The sequence below is a fragment of the Canis lupus genome, chromosome 2, assembly GCF_003254725.2.
Source record: "Canis lupus dingo isolate Sandy chromosome 2, ASM325472v2, whole genome shotgun sequence".
Classification (NCBI taxonomy): Eukaryota; Metazoa; Chordata; class Mammalia; order Carnivora; family Canidae; genus Canis; species Canis lupus.
Window position 1 is genome coordinate 71,618,840 of NC_064244.1, and position 21,505 is coordinate 71,640,344.

A 21,505-nucleotide genomic window follows, 5' to 3' on the forward strand; every position below is an offset into this window, starting at 1 on the left:
CGCTCCCCTTAGAAACAAAATAAGAATAAAACCAGAGATGATGTGATGAGTGGCTAAGAACACAAGCTCTCTCAGAGCACACTGCGGTAAACTGTAGAGTGCCAGGTTTTCCTAGGGACGTATTACCTTTCAGGACTGTAGTTGAGACTGGTTGCTGGGGCAGTTGAAGAGGGAGTTAGAGAAATGGAATCATGTGCAACCAGGAATCCCTTGGGACCTGGCCGAGTTGCAGCCCCAGAGCAGTCCTCTGGCCTGGAACTAGGGCGGCGGAGCCCCTTGCACACTCCTGGGTCTCTGGTGACTGGCATGGATGGGCCAAGGAGGCCCCTCTTCCTGGCACTCCCCTCTGACCACCGGGGACAGATGGTGGGAAGCAGGATCAGGGGTGTCCCATCACCCTGGCAACCAAGGGTGACGTAGACCAGCTTTGCCTGTTGCTCCACTGCACCAGTCTCAGCAGCTGGGGACTGTCCCAGGAGAGGTAAATAAAACACGCTCGTGGTGGAGGGCAGAGAAGCTGTGGGGTGCCAGGAACCCCTCACAAATTTTGTTTGGTCAAATGTCTGTTTGACCAAATGAAGTTTGGTCAAATGTCTGTTCAGTGTGCCTCTGTATGTGTATAAGCGTGTGTGTGTGTGTGTGTGTTATCCAAGAGAGGTAGAGTGTGGATGAGTGTAAGAGGAAGTGAGTGTGTATAAGAGTGGGTGAGTGTGAGCAGTGTGTATTAGAGAGTAATACAATGTGTAAAAGGTAGTATGTAAGAGTATGAGAGCACACGTGAGAGTGGTGTGTGAAAATGTGTGTGGGTGAGTGTGTAAGAGAGAGTTTGAGAGTGTAAGAGAGCCGGAGTGTGGGGGAGTGTGTCCCTCAGTCCTGGCACCTATACTGGACACGGAAATGCTCACCTCCCATGGCGGGAACCACGTGAGTGGGTTCGCCCTGTGACTGGGAGCTGTGGAATTCCACACCTTCCCCGGCCCTTGCTCTGGGAGGACTGGATGCCCTCACGGGAGGCCGTGTGGTTTGAGAGATCGCTGGACCTGGAGCTTCCTGCATTCTCACTGTGGAATGGTCATGTGACAGTGACAGGTCACCGGTGGTCTTTGAGTCTCCGTTTCCCTGACCAAGGAGCAGAGGGTTTAGATGATGTCCAGGGTCTGGTCCAGCTCTCCCAGCTCTGGATCTGACTCTAACTGCCTCTGCCCCACCCCAGATTCCATCCTGGTGACATCACTACTGCCACAAATTTGGGCCCTGGAAGTTTTGCCTTATTTCTTGGCATCTTGGGGTCTAACTTTCATGCTGGGATTTTGTCAGGGGACTGGGAGCTCCAACTGTGCCCCCTTTCACCACACCTGGTATCAGCAAACTTCCTGTGTTTTAAGGAGACTCTCAAGGCTGCAGGGTGGGGACAGCTGGTGGAGTTAGGGCCTTGAAAGAGGCCAGAACAGGCCCTCAGCACCCCCCCTTCCCTACACCGCTGCACCCTTCCCCCCTGGAAGCTACTTTTCACTAATGTCCCGCCTACCTGAAGTATGGAGCCAAGAGTGGATTGCAGACCTTCCCCTTAAGCCTGGGCCCATCCCTTCCCTGCCCTTGCCCGTCAGAGCCTGCTCACCAAAAGGCAGGGCCAACACAGGAAGACCCAGGGGGACGTGCTCTGGGAACATGGCTCCAGCTGGGAACTACTCTGGGAGCCAGCTTCTGTAGAAGAAAGTACACCGCACCCAAGTCAGGAGGCCCAGGACCTAGAGGTCCTCAGTGGCCTGGGCCTGTCCTGCCTCCTCTGAACTCCAGGCTTTTCTCTGTCGAATAGGAATGCCAGCTGTCTCTTAACTTAGTGAGGGAGGCCTGATGGCCCGAAGGTCCTGAGACTGGGAAAAGCGTGGCCATTCCCATGAGCTGGTCATGAGGTTCTGACTCTGAGTCACCTCAGCGTCCCCAGTGCACGGCACCAGCCTGGCTCAGAGAAAATAGCCATGTTTGAGTAAAAGATTGAGTAGCTTTCTGTGCTACAGATATTCTAAGCTAGAGTAGAACTCCTGCCTTAGACTTTGGGAAGCTACTGAATCTTGCCAAGCCCCAGCTTTCTCTTCTGCAAAATGGGGACAGCACACATCCCACAGGGCTATTTTGAGAACTAGAGAGATGCTGTGTGCCTGGCTCACCGTGCACCTTGAGGAATAATGAGCGTTCTTTGTGTTACTACTCCTGGCTTCTTTCACAGGCCACCTTACCCTGTCCCTCTGGTACTTGTCTCTGGGTCTGCAATGCATGGCATGGCACTTCCGGGGGCCAGTCAAGTATTATAGATTGAACTGATGGCAAAGTGCCTCCCCAACTGATGGTGGGGAGGCATTTTTAAAGCTTAATATGCTAGATGGAGGTGGAGACTGTCATCTACCTGCCCTGGGCTTCTCTTCAGACTGTGCCTTCTCCTAAGGCACTTGTTGGTGCTCACTTCTAGGACAGGTGCTTAATTCCAGGCTTGGGTGTCAAGGTCAGCTGGCTAGACCTGGAGTTTGACTCCTGGTCTTGAGAAGCTGCTTCCCACTGGCTGCAGGAGCTTTGCTCCTCTCAACCCCGGTGCCATCCTATCTCCCCTCCAGGGCAATGCATGTCTCCAGGTGTGGTACCATCGTCCTGTCTTCACTGCTCCTGCCTGGGTTGTCTGACCTCGAGGGGTGCCAGGCAGAGAGAGGAATCTGGGTAGCAACTATGGATTGAAGGTCTAAGGAGAGGCATCAGAGGAGGACTCCTGCCCTAACATGAGCAGACAGGGGTGCTCCAGGAAGCACACAGAAACATGCAGTGTCAGTCACACACAGTAGGGATAGAGGTACAAGAATAGTGTTCTGGAGAGATAGCTAGGCAAAGATCTGCGATCAAAAGAGGATGTGGCTCATTTGGGGGAAATGCCCCTTCCAGTGCACCAGCCACTGAACACTGGGGGTTACTGGTAGACACTGTAAAGACTGGGGGATTTTTCAGCAAGAGGTGAATTTGGTCAAGTCTGTTTTAAAGCCAGGAGAACGTGCATGGTGGCTTTGGGATTCTCTCCTGGCCTAGGATGGAGACATGTTTTTTTCCCAACATGTTTTGAGTGTCTCTTGGGAGCTCGGCACTGTGCCAATGTTCTGGGCCTTGCCAGTGTTTCGAGTGTTGAGTCTTGACTTGTAGCTATACTGGCACTACCCAGATCAGTAGAGAGTGGGAGGGGCTTTGGGCATGGGGAGGGATGTTTCTGCTCCTTCCCAAGGCTCTCAGGGGTAATGAGAGCCAAAGCCTGGCCAGATGGGTTATCAGAAATTATGTGAGTAATGGCCTAACCCTGTGCATTTTCAGATCAGTAGGTACTTGCTGAATACCTACTATGCCCCTAGCCCTGGGGATCTCATTATAGACAGACAGGGTACCTGCCTGCACAGAGCTTATAGGCTAGGGAGGTTGAGGAGGAGAGCAAGAGCTTTCACCCTGAGCAAAGTATCATACTTTCTTAACTAAGCTGACCCTGGGGTTTTAGTACCCAACACGCAGTTGGGTGGCTGGGTCTTCTCCACCTACCTCCCCACCCAAAACCAAATCAAAACCCCTTGGGAGCTTGGGGCCAAACCTGGCACTGACCTCTCATCGGGGAGATTTGTGCTACTTCCTAGTTCTAGATTGGGAGCCCCAGGGGCCACTGCTGCTGGTTCGGGGAGAGGGACATGTTCATGCCTTGATGAGGAGGAGAGCAGAGCTTGACCTAAAGAGTTTAGGAGTTTGACAGGAGCTGGCAGGGTGGGAGGCCAGACCTGGCTTCTGTCCTGGTTCTGCTACTGATTTGCTGTGTGCCCTTGGGCAAGTCCCTTCCTCTATCTGAGCCTCAGCTGCTCCATCTTTAAAGTGGATAGGATTAGGCTAGAAACAGGATGGCAGATAGGTTTTATCTCACATGGAAAATTGATTGATCTCTGTTTGGCTTCTTGAGCAGCTCTCTGGACTCAGCAGGAGAGCACATGAGTCTAGGATTGGAGGTGTAGGTAATGCCCTTAGATACCTGGGGCCTCAGTAAGCAATGTATCATTCTGCCTTCCGGAGGCATACAGAGCCACTTCTTTCTACTCTTTTATGACAGAGACAGAGATAACATCTATATATCCTAGAAAAAAACATTTTAAGAGCATCATCACTTAGTTTATACAGCGAACCCTGGGAAGCTGGTATTACCACTTCCACATCATGGGTGAGGAGGCCAAGGCTCAGGGAGTTAACAGAGCAGCCCTCTGAGGCCAAGCCTGCACTGCTGTCACCAGCCCCATCCCCAGCCTCGTGTCCTGGCTCGCCGCAAGCCCACGGCTTCCCGTTCTCTTGCCCTCTGCAGGTTTCCACGTGATCCCCACTATCTCGAGCATCGTCCCGGAAAGCTGCCTGCTGATCGTAGTGGGGCTGCTAGTGGGGGGCCTGATCAAGGGCGTGGGCGAGACGCCCCCCTTCCTGCAATCAGACGTCTTCTTCCTTTTCCTGCTGCCACCCATCATCCTGGACGCTGGCTACTTCCTGCCACTGCGGCAGTTCACTGAGAACCTGGGCACCATCCTGATCTTCGCTGTGGTGGGCACACTGTGGAATGCCTTCTTCCTGGGCGGCCTCATGTACGCCGTGTGCCTGGTGGGCGGTGAGCAGATCAACAACATCGGCCTCCTGGACAACCTGCTCTTCGGCAGCATCATCTCCGCCGTGGATCCGGTGGCCGTGCTGGCCGTCTTCGAGGAGATCCACATCAATGAGCTGCTGCACATCCTTGTCTTTGGGGAGTCCCTGCTCAATGACGCCGTCACTGTGGTGAGGAGCAGTGGCCACACCCGCATGCACCCGGGGCTCAGACCCGAATCCGGGTCCAGAGCGAATCCCACATCCACCTGCTAATCATAGTAGCGAAACAGCAAATGTCCATTCCTGCTTGCTGTGTGCCAGGCATCGTGCTGAGCACTCGATGTGGATTATCTCATTTAATCCTTGTGATGACCTTAGGAGGTGCTTCTTATTCCCACTTTATGGAGGAGGCAGCAGGCCCCCTGAAGTCAGATACCTTGCTAACATGTGATAGGACCAGGGTTAGAAGCCAGGGACTTCAGGGCCTGAGCTCCTGGCCTTCCCAGGCCATATGTTCTGTCCCTGACTTGGACTGTGATGTGAACTTGGTTAAATTATGTATCATCTTTAGACTTCAGTTTACCCTTTATAGGCCATTTAGTCTATGAGGGCCAGTTTAGCCATCATGTTGGCTGTGCCCTACGTTACAGTTCAGTTTGTGTAGAGTTCAGGGGCAGCCGTGGTGGAAAGGGACCCTGCCCTCAGAACATCCAGAAACGGTGCCTACGTGGCTCAATCTGTTAGAGCCTATGACTCTCCATCTCAGGGTCATGAGTTCTAGCCCCATGTTGGGCATAGAGCCTACTTTAAAAAACTAAAATAAAATTTATTATAAAAACAAAAACACAAACCTCCAGAAAGTGATAAATAAATGGATTGACCTGAGCTTGGCCACTTGCTTATTATGTGACCTTACGCAAGTGACTGTACCTCTCTGGGCCTCACCTTTGTTAGCAGCAAAGTAGCCGAGTAGGTAGTACTTTCCTCCTATGGTCTAGCAAGGACAGGAACTCCTAACGCGGTCCGCACATGGCCATACTGTACGTGCTTACACATGCCCTTCCTCCCAGCTAGCTTCCTCAGGAAACAGATATGTGTATGTGCACACTCACATCATGTTGTGAAAATACCCCCATTCTCCTCCTAGTTGGACTGCTCAGAGAGCAGCTGTACACACAGGAAAACACAAGGACACGTGTGCATGCCAGTGCATACTCACACATGCATTCCCTCTTTACCTTCCCCCAGTCCCTCAGGAAGCCACACTTCAGAGAAGAGACAGTGGTGGTTGGCTTGTCCTCTTCCTCCCCTGTTGCCTTCATTAGGTCCTTGTGGGGCAGCACAGCAGTCTGGTCTAAGCAGGCAGGCCTCGGTGCTGGTCCTTCTAGCACCAGCTCCTGCCTCAGTTTCTCTATCTGTAACAAGGATTGCAGTACCCAGCCTGTCATTCTCCCTGGGTTCTTATAGGAGTCACACCAGTGGGTACCAAAGACCAAGCCCTCTCCAGTTGGATCTGAGTATTGGGTTCAGGTTGGCACTCCTGGGAAACAGTGAGGTGCGGTTATATCAAGACCACCTTGGGCTGCTGGCCACACCTCCCCAGGTGGTGGGAGTGCTGGTGTTAATTGCTCCTGCTCACTTCCTGTCTGAGCACTTCCTGTCTGAATATGTATTGCCTCATCTAACCCAAACAGAAACACCATGAAGTTGGCACTGTATTTATCCCCAGTTTTTCCAAGTGAGGAAACAGCTACTAACAGGGAACTCGTCCAGGGGTATGTTAGCTGGGCCTGGGACCTACACAGTGGGAGTCCAGAATGCACACACTTGCCACTATGCTGCGCTGCCTCTGTAGTCCCATTGATAGTACAACCTGGTGGAAAAGGAGGAGCTTGCCCTCTCTACCTGCCCTGTTGACCCAGATGGTAGACCCTCAGAACCCATGAATCTCCTCAGGCCAGGAGTGAGTTTAGGTGGCCTAGAGCTGAGAACGCACCTGTTGTCCACTGCTGGAGCCCTGCCCCAGCTCCCAGGCAGCACTGGGGTCAGGCCAGTGCTTGGCATCTCCCCTTCTTGCTTGGCCCAAGTCAGGCCCTTTCTAGAGTTCTGGGCATGAGTGTGACTCTTTCCCAACATTAAAGCAGAAGGAGCCCCTGGGCTGCATGGTCTCAGGCCTTTGCTCTGGAGCAGGTCACCCCTGCCCATGCCTCCTTGCCTGTAAGTAGCAGGGGCTTTGGAGAGTTCCTTCTCAGCAATTCTCAGGCCCTCTTCCCTCTCTCAGCGGCCCCAGGCCTGGAAACTGCCCAACTGTTTTCTTGGCAGAGCTGGCTAGGAGTAGGTCCAGTAGCCAGGGAGCCAGCCCCTAAGTAGAGGCAGAGCCTCAAAGTTGCCCCTCTCCAGGAGAGCCTACCCACTGCTGTCAGGGAACAAGTTCTGGGTCTGGTTTTGCCATTGAGGACTCCACCACTCTGAGCTTCAGTGTAGGAAAGGAACCTGGCATCCTTGGGTCGCCTGCCTCATGAGGCTGTTGTGTGTTTAGCAGGATAGCCATTGTCCAAGGGCTTTCTAGTATGTGACCTGCCACGTAAACGTCTGACGATAGCATTACAGTGACTGTTTACTTCCTGGTCTAGGAGGTGGAGAAACATTAGAAAACCTATAGTTGCATAGCATCTGAACTTGGCTCTGCAGGGTGACCACCTGGAGAGCTTATTGAATAGAGACTTCTGGACCCCACCTCCAGAGAATCCAAGTGGGGTATGGCCTGGCTGTGTATATTTTCAGAAATTTTCAGAAGCTAAGAAGTCCTGTTCTAGTTCATTGTCTGAACTTTCTCTGCTTTGTGCTAAGGAAAGACTGAATGAAATCCAGACAGGGACACAATCGGCCCAAGGTCAAACAGTGCGAGAGGCCACTTAGTAGCACCAATAGTAGCTACCACTGTGATAGGCATAGCTCTCAGCACTATGCCTTTATGAACTAGTTTCATCCTCCCCATAGCCCTATAAGGTTGGTACTATTAACTCATTGTATGGCTAGGAAAACTGAGGCACAGGGAGATTGAGTCATTTGCCCCATGTATACAGCTAGGGAGCAGCAGAGCCACAATTCCAACCCAGATAGTTTGGCTTCAGAGTTAGTGCTCTTAATCAGCATGGCATGCTGAGGGCCTGAAGCAAGGCCCTTTAGCCCCTAGGCTGGTGGTTTTGACCACCTGCTTGGCACTAGGGTTTCTCTGCTATCATGTGGCCTCTTCTTGTAGCCATGGTTGGTGGAGGACATGCACTCACCCTAGGTGGACCCCAGGGAGCTGGACAGCCAGGGCCCTGCCCTCCTGCCAACCAGCCTACACACCCTCCCCAGGTCCTGTATCACCTCTTTGAGGAGTTTGCCAACTATGACCGAGTGGGCATCGTGGACATCGTCCTTGGCTTCCTGAGCTTCTTCGTAGTGTCCCTGGGCGGGGTGTTTGTAGGTGTGGTCTACGGAGTCATCGCAGCCTTCACCTCCCGATTCACCGCCCACATCCGCGTCATCGAGCCACTCTTCGTCTTCCTCTACAGCTACATGGCCTACCTGTCAGCTGAGCTCTTCCACCTGTCGGGCATCATGGCGTGAGTCTGGGTGCAGCACTGGGGAGGCTGCCAACTTGGATTCCCCAGGCTTGCAGGGTCACAAGGGAGTTCTCCAGGGCCCAGCCTCTGGCTCTGGGATGAGACTCATGGAATGGACCAGGCTCCAGGTCCCGGGACTGCCCCTGGAAGCACTGAGTTTAAAGTTCTGGAAGGCCTCAGCCCTGCTAATTCTTCCCTTCATTTGCCTCAAAGGGAGTTCCTTGGTTGCAGCTGGGCACAGACTCTCACATTCACTGTGCCCTTCCTTCTGTAGCCGCAGCAAGGAGGCTTGGGGCTTCCATTGCAGTGAGGAATGCAGAGGTCCAGAGGCTTCAGCTGGGTCTTAAAGTTCAGGGAATGTGGAGAGGCAGTGAGGTGCAAAGATTTGCCCAGTAGGGGAAGACATTGGAAATGCAGAGGCCAGGCTGGATTGGGGGATTCGGGGTGACCGTGAGGAGGCCGGGCCAGCAGGAGCAGAGCCCAGGTATGGACGCCAGGCGAGGACGTGGGCAGCTGCTTGGAACAGAGCTCCTTATGGGAACACCTGTGCATTAGAGACACCATGCTCCAGGGGAATAAACCAAGGCCATGGACATGTGTATGACTCCTGTTAGGCAGAGAGGGGCAGCATGGCTTTGAGGGGGAAGAGGCACAGGCTTTATTTATTTATTTATTTTATTTTATTTTATTTTATTTTATTTTATTTATGATAGTCCTCCAGAGAGAGAGAGAGAGAGAGAGAGAGAGGCAGAGACATAGGCAAAGGGAGCCCGACGTGGGACTCGATCCCGGGTCTCCAGGATGGCGCCCTGGGCCAAAGGCAGGCGCCAAACCGCTGCGCCACCCAGGGATCCCCAGGCACAGGCTTTAGAGTTGGGCAGACCTTAGTCCGCATCTTAGCTCTGCCACTCGCTGGCAGGGTGACAGTGGACAGGCAGTGATCTCTCTCTCAGATCCCTCATCTAAAAAAATGCAAGGGCAGCCCGGGTGGCTCAGCAGTTTAGCACCGCCTTCAGCCCGGGCGTGATCCTGGAGACCTGGGATCGAGTCCCACATCGGACTCCTTGCATGGAGCCTGCTACTCCGTCTGCCTGTGTCTCTGCCTCTTTCTCTCTCATGAATAAATAAATACAATCTTAAAAAAAAAAAAATGTGCCCATGTCTGGAGGGTTGAGTGAGAAGACTGAGGCCAAAGAGACCAGTAAGGCCCGTGGCGGGTTCTGACCCGTCAGGGGGCAAGGCACGCGGGCACCTGTCCGCCTCCCTGCAGTGGAGGGGCTCTGGGAAGGTGCAGCCCCACTGAACCCCAAACTCTCCTCTCTCCTGACCCCAGACTAATCGCCTCAGGAGTGGTGATGCGCCCCTACGTGGAGGCCAACATCTCCCACAAGTCTCATACGACCATCAAGTACTTCCTGAAGATGTGGAGCAGCGTCAGTGAGACCCTCATTTTCATCTTCCTCGGCGTCTCCACCGTGGCCGGCTCCCACCACTGGAACTGGACCTTTGTCATCAGCACCCTGCTCTTCTGCCTCATCGCCCGAGTGCTGGGTGAGGTCCCGGGCTGGAGCCGGGTAGAGGTGTGTGCGTGCACGCACGTGTGGGGTGGAGGGCAGGCCGGGCCGGGGGAGGGCCGGGCGGCTGGTCTGAGGGGCCCCAGGTGGCTGCCGGCTGCTCGGGCTTCCCTGCCCCCTCAGCAGTGCTGAGACTGCCAGGCGTTGCGATGGCTCACCGTGAGTCCGAGATCTCTGGGAAGACGGCCACAGTGCGTGAGAAAAGAGGGACCTCAGGGACCCTGTGCCACAGAGCCCGGGAAGTTCTCTGAATGTCCTCTGCATTGCCTCGTGGCACGGATGACTTGAGCACTTGCAAACCTGTCAGTGCTACCGGCCCCGGGGCACACACAGGGATCAGGCCTTGGGAGCTTGGATTCTGCTTATAATTTCTAGACACCCCTCACCTCATGACTCTGTCGCTTCCCCCTCTGGATCTCACTCACCTCCTCTCTAAGAGTAGGTCTATGTCCCTGAGCCAGACTGGCTATCGCATCTACTTGGTATGCTGTGTTTTAAACCCCTTTAGTCCTGGGTATCATCCTCTAGAGATTCTGGTTCTGTGGGTTGAGGTCAAATCCAGGTCTCTGCATTAAAAAACTTTTTATTATGGAAAATTTGAAGCACACAGAAAAGTAGATCCCACAAACCCATCGTGATTAATAGATACCAACTTGTGGCCAGTCTTGTTTCAACTCTCCTGCCATCTCCCTTCTGACTTCCAGCCACTGGAGGCCTCTGTGATGCCTCTAAAGCACATCCAGGTTGGGAGACCCCCTTAAGGATCCACCCAGCTCATGGCTGAGGGACCCAGGAAATGAGTGCACTGGGTGGGTATACTAGCCAAGGCTTCCTCCAGGCAGAGCAGGTGCAGAAGCCAGGAGGGGCTGGGGACAGCATGACACTCTTCTTGCCCTTCCCTGGCAGGTGTGCTGGGCCTGACCTGGTTCATCAACAAGTTCCGAATCGTGAAGCTGACCCCCAAGGACCAGTTCATCATTGCTTACGGGGGTCTTCGAGGGGCCATAGCCTTCTCCCTGGGCTACCTCCTGGACAAGAAGCACTTCCCCATGTGTGACCTGTTCCTCACTGCCATCATCACTGTCATCTTCTTCACCGTCTTTGTGCAGGTGCTGGCCAGGGCGGAGCAGCCCTGCCTGGGGACCCTGACTCTGCAGGTGGAAAGAGGAGGCGCACAACCTGAGACAGAGCCATGGGCTCTGGTCCACCGATAACTTGCTACACAATCTTGGGCAAGCCGCTCCTCCTTTCTGGGCCTCAGTTTCCTTAATTGTGAAGGGGGAATTGTGATAATGAGCGACCAGTCAGAATGCTGCCTAACATTCAATCCAGACAGTGTTGAGAGAAGGTGCAGTCAGCAGGCTTGTGGTGCTCATTATAGGGCTTTAGGGAAATGACCTAATGTCTTAGGATCTCCATTTCTGTGCCTATAAAATGGGAATAATAGCACAACACGGGGAGCTATAAAGATTGCTGAACTGGGCAACAGGAGGTCTGGAGTCAGCCCAAGCTCTGCTGCTCTCCTGTGACCCTGGGAAAGACCCTCCTGTTTCTGGGTCTTGGTTCCCCATCTATGAAGTGAGGGCAGATGATCCCAGAGTCCCTCCAGCCTGCTGGCCAGTGATTTCTGTGCATTTAATGACCCTGGCTTAGCTGAGAGTTCCCCCAGCCCCTTCAGAATTCCCAGAAAAACCCAGCCTGGATGGTGTAAATTGCTCCACCGTACCTGACCTCTGACTTTGGGCAAGTGAGAAACAGTCTGTCCAGGCCTCCATTTCTCTGTCCCTTCTGTCTTTCCTAGACATAAATCTTGGCAAAGCTTTCATGGGAAACAGCATTGCCTTCTCAGGAGAAAACCATGTGGAGACATCTTCCTGGGGCCAGACTCACCTTCTGTCCCTTACAAGGATAGGGCTCTTTTGCCCTCTTGCCCTGTTTCCATCGTCAAAAACATTTTATCACCTTGACTTTGCAGTTGTGTACGCTAATGGCTAGCCAGGCCCATTTTCGATGAAGTCAGCATTGAGGGAGGGGTGCCCCTGCCTGGGTTTGAATCCAGCTTTACCACTACTTCTGTAAGACCTCAGGAAATTACTTAACCTCTCACTTGTAAGATGGGGACAATGGAAGAACCTACCTCTCAGGGTCAGTGTGGGTATTCAAGAGCTAGTACCTAGTAAATCACAACTAATTCTGGCACGTGGTATTCGTGCAATTAAATTAGCTTGCTGCGGCCGTTACCAGCTGGTCAATTGCAGTCCTGTGAGGGAGGTAGAACAGAAGTGGTTTTCCCTATCAGCCAGATCTAACTTCTCTGGGTTACAAAGCGCATTTGAGGTTGAGCCCACATTTGAACCCAGGCCTTCTGACCCCCTCACCCGGACTGGATGGCTGATGTGTGAGTCATTCAGCTGGGTGGGCTATGTCTTCAGGAAGAAGTGGGCCTTAAGGACCTGCCTTTGTACAAGGGCTGACATGAAGGTTGGGGGAGTGGGGACCTCAGAGCAGAAAGCATCCCAGCTTCAGGGGCTCTGGGTGGTGGTGGGGGAGAGAGGCACTGTGGCCTCCCTGCCAGGGTCACTGACCTGGAGTGCCTGACGCCCACCTGTCCTCCAGGGCATGACCATTCGGCCCCTGGTAGACCTGTTGGCTGTGAAGAAAAAGCAAGAAACGAAGCGCTCTATCAACGAGGAGATCCACACACAGGTACTGGACACTGGGCCTTGGCTGCTGGTTGCAGGAGAAGGCTCAGGGAGCTGGGCAGCAGCTAGGCCTCATGTCCGTTGCTTCACTTGGCCCCTCCACCCTTATCCCAGTGCTGGGTGATCCTTCAGCCCCTTGAGGTCACCAGATCGTGCCATAGGCACATGTAGTGTGGGCAACCAGGAGCCCACTCTAGGAGGGGGTGTCATGCCATTTCTACCTCTAGTAGGAACCTAACCCAGGCATTGGGCACAAGTGGATTCAGGGAAGGGGGCTCAGCCAGGCTCCCTGTCGGGGTTTGAGGTGCTACAGGTTCAGAATGAGTGAGATGTTGGTGCCACCTGCTGGCTGCTCCTGGAACTACAAGGCTGGGCTGAGCAGAGCTGCACCAGGGTGGAAGGTGGGGGGTGAGGGGGGCCTGTCAGAAATCTTGGTAGGGAAGGAACCTTCCCAGTAGTGAGGCTTGACCTGGCCCTGGGCCCATTTCAGTTCCTGGACCACCTTCTGACAGGCATCGAGGACATCTGTGGCCATTACGGCCACCACCACTGGAAGGACAAGTAGGTGGCAGGCCTGGTGGGCTGGTGGGTGGGGAGGGGCAGGTGAGGGTCTCCCTGGGCCTGGGTGTCTCCCCACCCTGAGGAGCTGCCTACACGCATCTTCTCCCTCCTCCCACCAGGCTCAACCGGTTTAACAAGAAATATGTGAAGAAGTGTCTGATAGCAGGGGAGCGCTCCAAGGAACCCCAGCTCATCGCCTTCTACCACAAGATGGAGATGAAGCAGGCAATTGAGCTGGTGGAGAGCGGTGGCATGGGCAAGATCCCTTCTGCTGTCTCCACTGTCTCCATGCAGTGAGTGCTGATGGCCAACGCTGGCAGCTTCCGTACCCCCACACCGACCCAGTCCACACCAACCTGGCAGGCCACCAGTGGGCCGGGGGGCGGGGCAGTGGCAGGCCCCTCTGTTGTCCCAGCAAGGTGGCTGAGAGAGCTGCAGGGCCACAGATGACCACCCACGCATGCCATCCCTGGGATGACTTCCTGGCCTAGGACAGCAGGCTCCAGGGTCACAGGAGTTTTCTGGGGGACCTAACCTATGGCCTGTTTTGCAGGAACATCCACCCCAAGTCTCTGCCTGCTGAGCGCATCCTGCCGGCACTGTCCAAGGACAAGGAGGAGGAGATCCGCAAAATCCTGAGGAACAACTTACAGAAGACGAGGCAGCGGGTGAGGGGCAGCTCCCTGCCGGGTGCCCTACAGCAGAGGAGCCCCTCTGCTCCAGCCCTGCCCCACACAGGTGCAGAGCCTCCCTGGCCCCGTCAGGCCCAGCTTCCGGGGGCTGACAGCTGTTCCTCCCACAGCTGCGATCCTACAACAGACACACACTGGTGGCAGATCCCTACGAGGAGGCCTGGAACCAGATGCTGCTCCGCAGACAGAAGGCCCGGCAGCTAGAGCAGAAGGTGTGTCTGGGACTGGAGCTGGCTCCTGCCTTTCCCTGGGAGTCTGGGTTCTTCTTCTTCCTATACCCTACCATCAAGTCCCTTTGCAGAGAGAGCCACTGCAGTTTCTTTCGACTCCTCTACTTGTTTTGAAGACTGAGCTCCGGGGCAGGTTCCAGAAGCTGCCTCCTCCTCCACCTCCTCCCCACTCAGGGCAGCAAAGAGGCCAGTGCCTATTTGCTGCATCCTTAGGCATCTGAGTCTATCCGTGTGCTTAACCTCTTATTTTCTGGTAAAAACAAAACAAAACAAAACACTAAGGCCAAGGAAGAAGGGAGCTTCCCCAAATAACAATGCAAGGAAGGCTTACATGCATTCATGTTCGTTTGCTCAGGAACATTTTTTTGAGTGGTACCTAAATGCTGAGCAGCAGAGTAGCCTCTGTGGATCCAGCAGTGAATCAACCCAGTCCCTCCCTTGCAGAGCTTTTCATGCAGCAGCCCAGGCAGGACAGGAAGTGCAAGGGCCCTGAGCACTCTGAACAGGGCGATAGTCGGGTAAGCTTAGGAACAGAGCCAGGCTGAAGGGAGTATGGGCAGAGGGAGGCCCAGGCTGTGTGCATAAGGTCCCAGTCACAGAACAAGGCCCGTTGTAGAAACTGAGTTAACGGTGTCAGGCTTTGGGCTTTATTCCAAGGACATAAAGAGTCACAAAGGGATCTGAGACTGGGATGACATGGGAAGGGGTAGAGGGTGGCCTGGATTAGTTGGGAGGGGGTGGGGAGGGAAGTGGGAGGTGGGATGGAAAGGAGTGGATACATTCAAGGGACATTTAGGAGGTGGAGCTAGCCAGATTTGGTCACCAGTTTGAGGTGGGGCTGCGGTAAGAGGAAAGAGGGGTCATTCTCTAGCCTTCTGATTGGGGTGTAGGGAGTGGTGATTGCAATAGGGGGTGCTGAGGATGGAATACGGTCTTAAGAGATGATCAGAATCTGAGCTGTTTCAACATACTGCGCTGAGATACCTGGGGGCCAGTTGGGGGCCAGATGTCTACTCCTGAGCTGACTTTACGGGTCTGGACTTCTGGGGTGAGTGTGGGCTGGAGAAGAGACTGGGGCAGTGTCACTGTGGGAGACGACAGGACAGTTGAAGGCGGCTCCGGAGACTGCATAGCTTGACAGAGGCTGGGCTGAGCCTTCAGGAACCCCTGAAGCTCCAGCATGGCCTCATCACTGGCACCAGGGAGACAGACCAAGAACCTAATGAGGAACTGCCAAGGAGGGAGCAGGCACCCGAACATGCCAACGGAGGGTGTGGCCACCAGCTTCAGGTGCCATCCCCAGGGCTGCCCATGCTCACCTCCGTCTGCCCTTTTCTCTTGCCAGATCAATAACTACCTGACGGTGCCAGCCCACAAGCTGGACTCACCCACCATGTCGAGGGCCCGCATTGGCTCAGGTAAGACAAGCCACAGGGTGCCAGGAGAGGGGCCTCAAGGCTGGGCAGTCCGTGCCACTGTCTCCTGAGGATGAGACTCCCAACAGGATTGGGCCTCAGAGAGTCGTTGGGGGGAGGACAGGCTTCTCCCTCTGACCTCCTCCCAATCCCTGAGCTCCTTCTAAATCGGCTGGAGTTGGGGGTCCCCTCAAGAGGGCAGAGGAATGGCCCTGCTGTCCTCCCCAGGGACAGAGGTGCTCCCTCTGGGGCTTACAGAGAGGACTGTGAGGGGGTTTGGTGCCAGGCAGGGAGGCCAGCAGGGTCTTGGGATATCCAATATGTGGGCCCTGGGGCAGCTGGTACCTTAGGAAGAGCTCTAATTCTTGGTCTGGGGAGGGTCCTCTGTGGAGGCCCTGTTCTGAGGAGAAGAACACAGCCTGACCTTTGGAACTTCAGTGTGAGGGGAAAAACTGTCTGGTAAGGGCTCATACAGCCCATGTGGAGTAATCTGAAACATGGCAGCATTGCCACACTCACTAGAAGGTTCTGTGGGAGCTGCTGGCACATGCCACAGTGGGGCAAGTGCTGGGCAGGGGCAGAAGCCAGCTTGTGCCTCACTCTTCCTCTCCAGACCCGCTGGCCTATGAGCCGAAGGCCGACTTGCCTGTTATCACCATCGACCCAGCCTCCCCGCAGTCGCCTGAGTCCGTGGACCTGGTGAATGAGGAGCTGAAGGGCAAAGTCTTGGGGCTGAACCGAGATCCAGCCAGAGTGGTGGAAGAGGACGAGGAGGATGATGGGGGCATTGTGATGCGGACCAAGGAGCCCTCTTCCCCAGGCACCGATGATGTCTTCACCCCTGGGCCAAATGACAGCCCCAGCTCCCAGAGGATACAGCGCTGCCTCAGTGACCCAGGTCCCCACCCTGAGCCTGGGGAGGGAGAGCCTTTCATCCCCAAGGGGCAGTAGCACTGGGGTCAGTGGGCAGTGCCCATCCCACCACAGACTCTCCCACCAGAGCAGGGGCTGCTGGGGGAACTGGGGGCTCCCTTCATCCTTCCTGACCTGGATTGGCCCTGCCCCTCCCCCGACCGCATGGCAGCTGGGCCCACAGCCCCCACCGCAGCACGGCTTCCCCCTGCCTCCTGGGAAGCACCCTCCCTCCCACCAGAACTGCCTTCCCAAACCATTTGGCAGAACTGTTGGGCTGTGAGGCAGATCTGCCCCTTCCCGATTCAGGCTCTCTCCCAAACCCCGGCCGAGGGCCTCTGAGATTCCCAGCCCTCGGAGGCCTGCCGCCTACTCCATCATCCTCATTCAAACCAATCTTAGTTCCTAACCAAAGAGCCTCTGGCTCAGCCTTGGTCCTGCCTGGAAAGGGAAGGAATCAAGACCTCTCTTGGCCTCAGCCAGACCCTACATTAACAGCGGAAAGACTGGGGGACCGGGTGTCTGTCTGGGGTAGGGATTGGTGACACATGGCAGGCCCACCCTCCCTCCTGCCATCTCTGTCCCCCTGGCCAGCCCCCCTGACCTGTCTTTACTCAGAGCTGCAGGATGAGGGCATCTCTGAGCTTCTCTGACTGGAGCTGGGGCACTTTGGACAGTGATATGACTTAGTTTTCCAAACTGTCCCAAGAAGAGACCCCTGAGCCCACCAGGGGCTACTGTCAGAGGCTCCAGAAAGTGCTGCCTTTTTATCTGTTTTGTTTGTTCACACTCCATGTATGATTCAATTTGCACAGAGGGCATTCCTGTTTTTAAAACATTTTAAAAACCCCTGGTTTAACAGAGCTCTGGCCCTCCTACTCCAGAGAATTACTCCTCCTCATCTGTGCCTGTCTGCCCAACACTCCCCCAAATTGGTCCTCTCCCTCCTGGGCTCTTAACCGTGGCCCCAAAGCTATGATTTTAGAAGTGACCTTTCCCACTCCAATTCATGATTCTCTCTAACTCATTGTTGCTGGGCCTCCTGGCCCCTTCTGTGCTCTTGGGCCTGACCCTCGGTTCCTGCTGGCCTGTTCTTTCTCTCATCCCCCTCCACCCCTTTGGTCCCTGGACCTCTTATGTGCACCGCACCCAGCTTGCTGTGAAGCCCAGTCCTTAGGGGAGAAGGCTTCCCCGAGGATCACCCACCCCACCAGGGTTGGTGGGTGGGCAGAGTCCTGGGCCCCCAGAGGCCTTTGCTCACAGGCACACACTCCCACCCCACTGCCACCATGGCCAGGCCCAGACCTATCGGTGTCTGTCCTTCCCCAGGATTGTGCAATAGTCAGAGTGTCCCTCTTCCCAGCGGACTGGGCAGTGGGTGCTCATCTTAACCCCTTCTCTCCATGCAAGTGCTGTTTTGGGCAGGAGTCACCGTGCAAGGGTGACATTGACAACCATGTTCAAAGCCACCACAGCTGCTGCTGCTCTGCCGCCTGTACAGAAGAAACGGAATCTTTTTTCATATTCTAATAAATCTGTGTGAGTTTTTATAGAGTTGAGGGCTGCTTCCTAGGGACCAGGACTTTGGGAAGGAGGGTGGTCTGGAGGCCTGAAGGACTTAGTTCAATGGCTGGCACAGAGAAATGTTTAATCCACGTCAGTTGCTGGCATGGTTATGACTGTGTCAGGCACTGGAGGTAGAGCAGTGAGCAAAGCAGGACGCCCGGGACCCTTGAGTGCCTTCAGCCTTCTGGGGAGGGAGCAGCAGCAATCAAACGTGGACACACCAGGAAAAACCCAATGTTTGTGAATGACAGTGAATGAAGGGGGGGCAAGGGGGCAGGGAGGACTGTCCTAGGTCATCTTAGGAAAGGACTAGAGAATGAGCTGAGGTTAACCAGCTGAAGAATGTTTCAGAGTTCCTGAATATTCTCATTGGGAGCTGCACTTGGAAAGACCCCAGGATCTGAGGAAAGGCCCATTTGGCTGGGTCAGAGTGGCAAGAAGGGAGGTAAAGCCGGGACCTTGCAGTCCTCGGTTAGATTTTGGTTTATCCTAAGGGCAATGGGAAGGTTCTGTCACCTGTAAAGTGAGGACAGTGACTGTGGATCAAAGTGCCCAGGTGTGTCGGGGTCAGCACAGTGCGGGTGTCCAGTGGGCTTGGTTCAGTGGAGGTCGGATCCTGAGGTGCATTTCCAGGAACTGACCACCAGAGGGCAGTGGGGCCTTGGCACACACCCCAGGCACCCCTGGAACCCTGGGCTGCCTGGAAAAAGCATCTTGTTTGCTCCGCCTGGGAGTCTGGAGTGGTCAGTACCAAAAGAACTGTAGGGAAGAACTGTAGCATCCATTCCTGTATCAGTCTCGATGTCCTAACAAGAAACCGATGGTACATTCAAAGGGATATTGAAGAGCCTTTAACTATAGGATTCTTTACAGAGGTGTGGGCAGGGTTAAGGGAACCTACCAGGAATGAGGCCTAAGGGGCTCACACTACAGTGAAGCTGTTCTAACTCCTAGCCCTGAACAAGAGGAGGGAGCCGTTACTATGGGACAGGGGTGCCCTGCTGGAGCCATAGCCATAGGAAGTAGAGCATCGTCCCTGCCAGGCAGGGAGGCAGGGGATAAATACTCTGTCTTTGATCCTGCTGGTGCCTCCCCTTGGCTAAACTCATCCAAAAGCTGGAAGGGAAGGCTCCTGAGTGACTTTACTGAGTTCCATCCCCAAAGGTCAGCCTTGCAGTAAATGGAGCAAGAGGAGAGTGGATTTAGGGGACATATATCTGAACAGAGCCCTTCCTTTTGCCCCTCCATCACCCACCCATCCTGCAGATGAAAAACTCATGTTCCTCTTGCTTAATGATTACAGAATTTCTGCTTGGGGTGATGAGAAGTTTTGGAAATCATTTGTGGTGCTGGTTGCTCAACATTGTGAAGGTACAAAGTGCCACTGATCATTCACTTTAAAACGGCTCATTTTATGTTATGGGAGTTTCACCTCAATCTTTTAAAAATGGAAGGAAAGCTCATCCCCAACAGGAAAAATGGTCTCATCAGCCACCACCTCCTTGTCATATTTACCATATTCTTGTCCTCCTTCAATCATACCCTTTAACTTAAAATGTTAGTCATCCCCAAGGCTCTTTCAGTGATATGGAGCATAGGGTGCAGAATTACACCAGAACCCACCATAGCATCCCTTTCTGCAGCTGGTCACAAGGCTTCATTTAGCACTCAATGGCACCCTCCTTCCACCACCCCCTTCCATGTCCCCCTTAACCAGCTGCCAGCTCTCTGGCTGGTTGGGTTCTTTACCTGGTGGGATGTCCTAAGCCTTTAGTCCTGTGCAATTCAGGTTCTTCTTGGCCTAAGATTTGTTGGGTTGCCAAATTTCCCATTGATGGCCATTACTGGATGTGGGAGATCAAAGAGGCACCCAGTAAATCCTCTGGATTCCAGATATAGCCTTCCTGCCCATCCCCCATATTCCTTCTGGTTATCTAGATTGATCACACTTTCTGGTACAGTTGACCCCCCTCTCTGCCTTTGGGTTGAGTAACAGACAGGACTCAAAATGACCCAAGGGAAGACTCTCCTTCCAATCTAAAGGAACCGCATAGGTGTTCCCTGGAAGAAGTATTCCTCCTTTGGGCACCAGAGACCTACTGAACACAAAGTTGAGGGGATGGGGAGCCAAACTTCCTCCAGTAAGTTATTTGGGATAATACTGAGAGGAGCCACTCCCATCACTACCCCTTGGTCCCTGGGCCTCTGCATTCTGACTACGAGAGGTGGACCCAGTTATTGGCCACTGATTTAAAGGACATACTGCATACTACCTGTCAACCTCACCTTACAGAGTGCTATCTCCCAGCTGTAACACTATCCTATACACTCAACTGTTTCTTAGTGACAGGGCACATTGTAAGTCCAGTGCATTAAGACCGTTGCTTTATGCCTCTCACCATAAAATGAAGTTAGGCAACATGTGAGGTAGCAGAGTGATGAATAAGGCCTTCTAGAGAGTCCAGAGATGATGGTCCTGGCTGAAGCCTTGCAGGCAGGGAAGGGAAGTTCATATCAGAAATAAATATTTATTACCATGAGCTAATAAGTAACTGTTCCCTTCATAAAAGAAGGAGTTCGTGTAATCAACCTGCCAATGGATAGCTAGATGGTCCCCTTAGAACAGAGGTTCTCAAAGTTCTGGTCTCAGAAATCCTTTACATTCTTAAAAATTACTGAAATATTATACTCTAAAATTATAAAGGTTTTTGTGGGGCTTATATTTATTTTGCTGGACTAGAAATTAAACTTTAAAATATTCATTTAAAATAAATCTATTACATGTTAATACAAATATAAAGTTTTGCATGAAAATTAACTTTCACAACGAAAACTGTGAGAGCAGCATTACTTAACATTTTTGCAAACTTCTTAAAGAGATTTGGCTTAATACAAGACAGATTGTCAAATCTGCTTCAGCATTTAGTCTGTTGTACATATGTGAGCCCTCTGGAAAATTCCACTATAAACTCGTGAAAGAATGACAATGAAATAGGCAAAGAATGCTTTAGTATTAATAGGAAAGAAGTCCTGAAAGAATTTTGAAGAACCCCCACGAGTTCCTAATTTACGCTTTGAGAACCATTGCCCTGGGGAATGGTGCCACGTAGGAAACTCAGCTTGGTGGTTGCTGCTGGAAGCCAGGGTGCTCAGCAGCGGTACTGCCCATCAGATTACGTGAGGGAAAGGTGTTGAGCCTGTGTGTATTAGTTTTCTATGGCTGCTATAATAAATTACCACAAATTTAGCAGCTTCGGGCACAAATTTATTATCTTATGTTCTGGAGGTCAGAAGCTTGACATAAGTCTTACTGGGCTAAAACCACGATGTCAGCAAGATTGCATTCCTTTCTGAAGTCCCTAGAGGAGAATCTATTTTTCTTGCTTCTGGAGGCTGCCTGCATTCCTTAGCACATGTCCTTCCATCTTCAAGCCTGTCCATGGCCAGTCCTTTCCCACACCACCCTGACACAGACTACCTCCTGCTTCCACATTCAAAGACCCTTGTGATTACATTGGACCCATCCAGATAATGCAGGATACTCTTCCCTAGTTTAACAGTTAACTGATTAGCAACCTTAATTCTACTACCTAAATTCACCTTT

General features: G+C 53.3%; 1 protein-coding gene across 1 annotated transcript in view; it reads left to right on the forward strand.

Annotated features, from left to right (window-relative positions):
• The window catches only part of SLC9A1 (solute carrier family 9 member A1), a 48,600-nt gene extending 30,711 nt beyond the window's left edge, over positions 1-17,889 (forward strand). Inside the window, exons 2-12 of the mRNA XM_025447286.3 lie at positions 4,364-4,824; positions 7,999-8,249; positions 9,583-9,800; positions 10,730-10,932; positions 12,440-12,529; positions 13,016-13,086; positions 13,206-13,379; positions 13,640-13,754; positions 13,889-13,990; positions 15,354-15,426; positions 16,037-17,889. Of these exons, the coding sequence (XP_025303071.1) occupies positions 4,364-4,824; positions 7,999-8,249; positions 9,583-9,800; positions 10,730-10,932; positions 12,440-12,529; positions 13,016-13,086; positions 13,206-13,379; positions 13,640-13,754; positions 13,889-13,990; positions 15,354-15,426; positions 16,037-16,374 (2,096 nt within the window). The 3' untranslated portion in view covers positions 16,375-17,889. The remainder of the gene's footprint in view (positions 1-4,363; positions 4,825-7,998; positions 8,250-9,582; positions 9,801-10,729; positions 10,933-12,439; positions 12,530-13,015; positions 13,087-13,205; positions 13,380-13,639; positions 13,755-13,888; positions 13,991-15,353; positions 15,427-16,036) is intronic.
• The last annotated feature ends 3,616 nt before the right edge of the window (positions 17,890-21,505 follow it).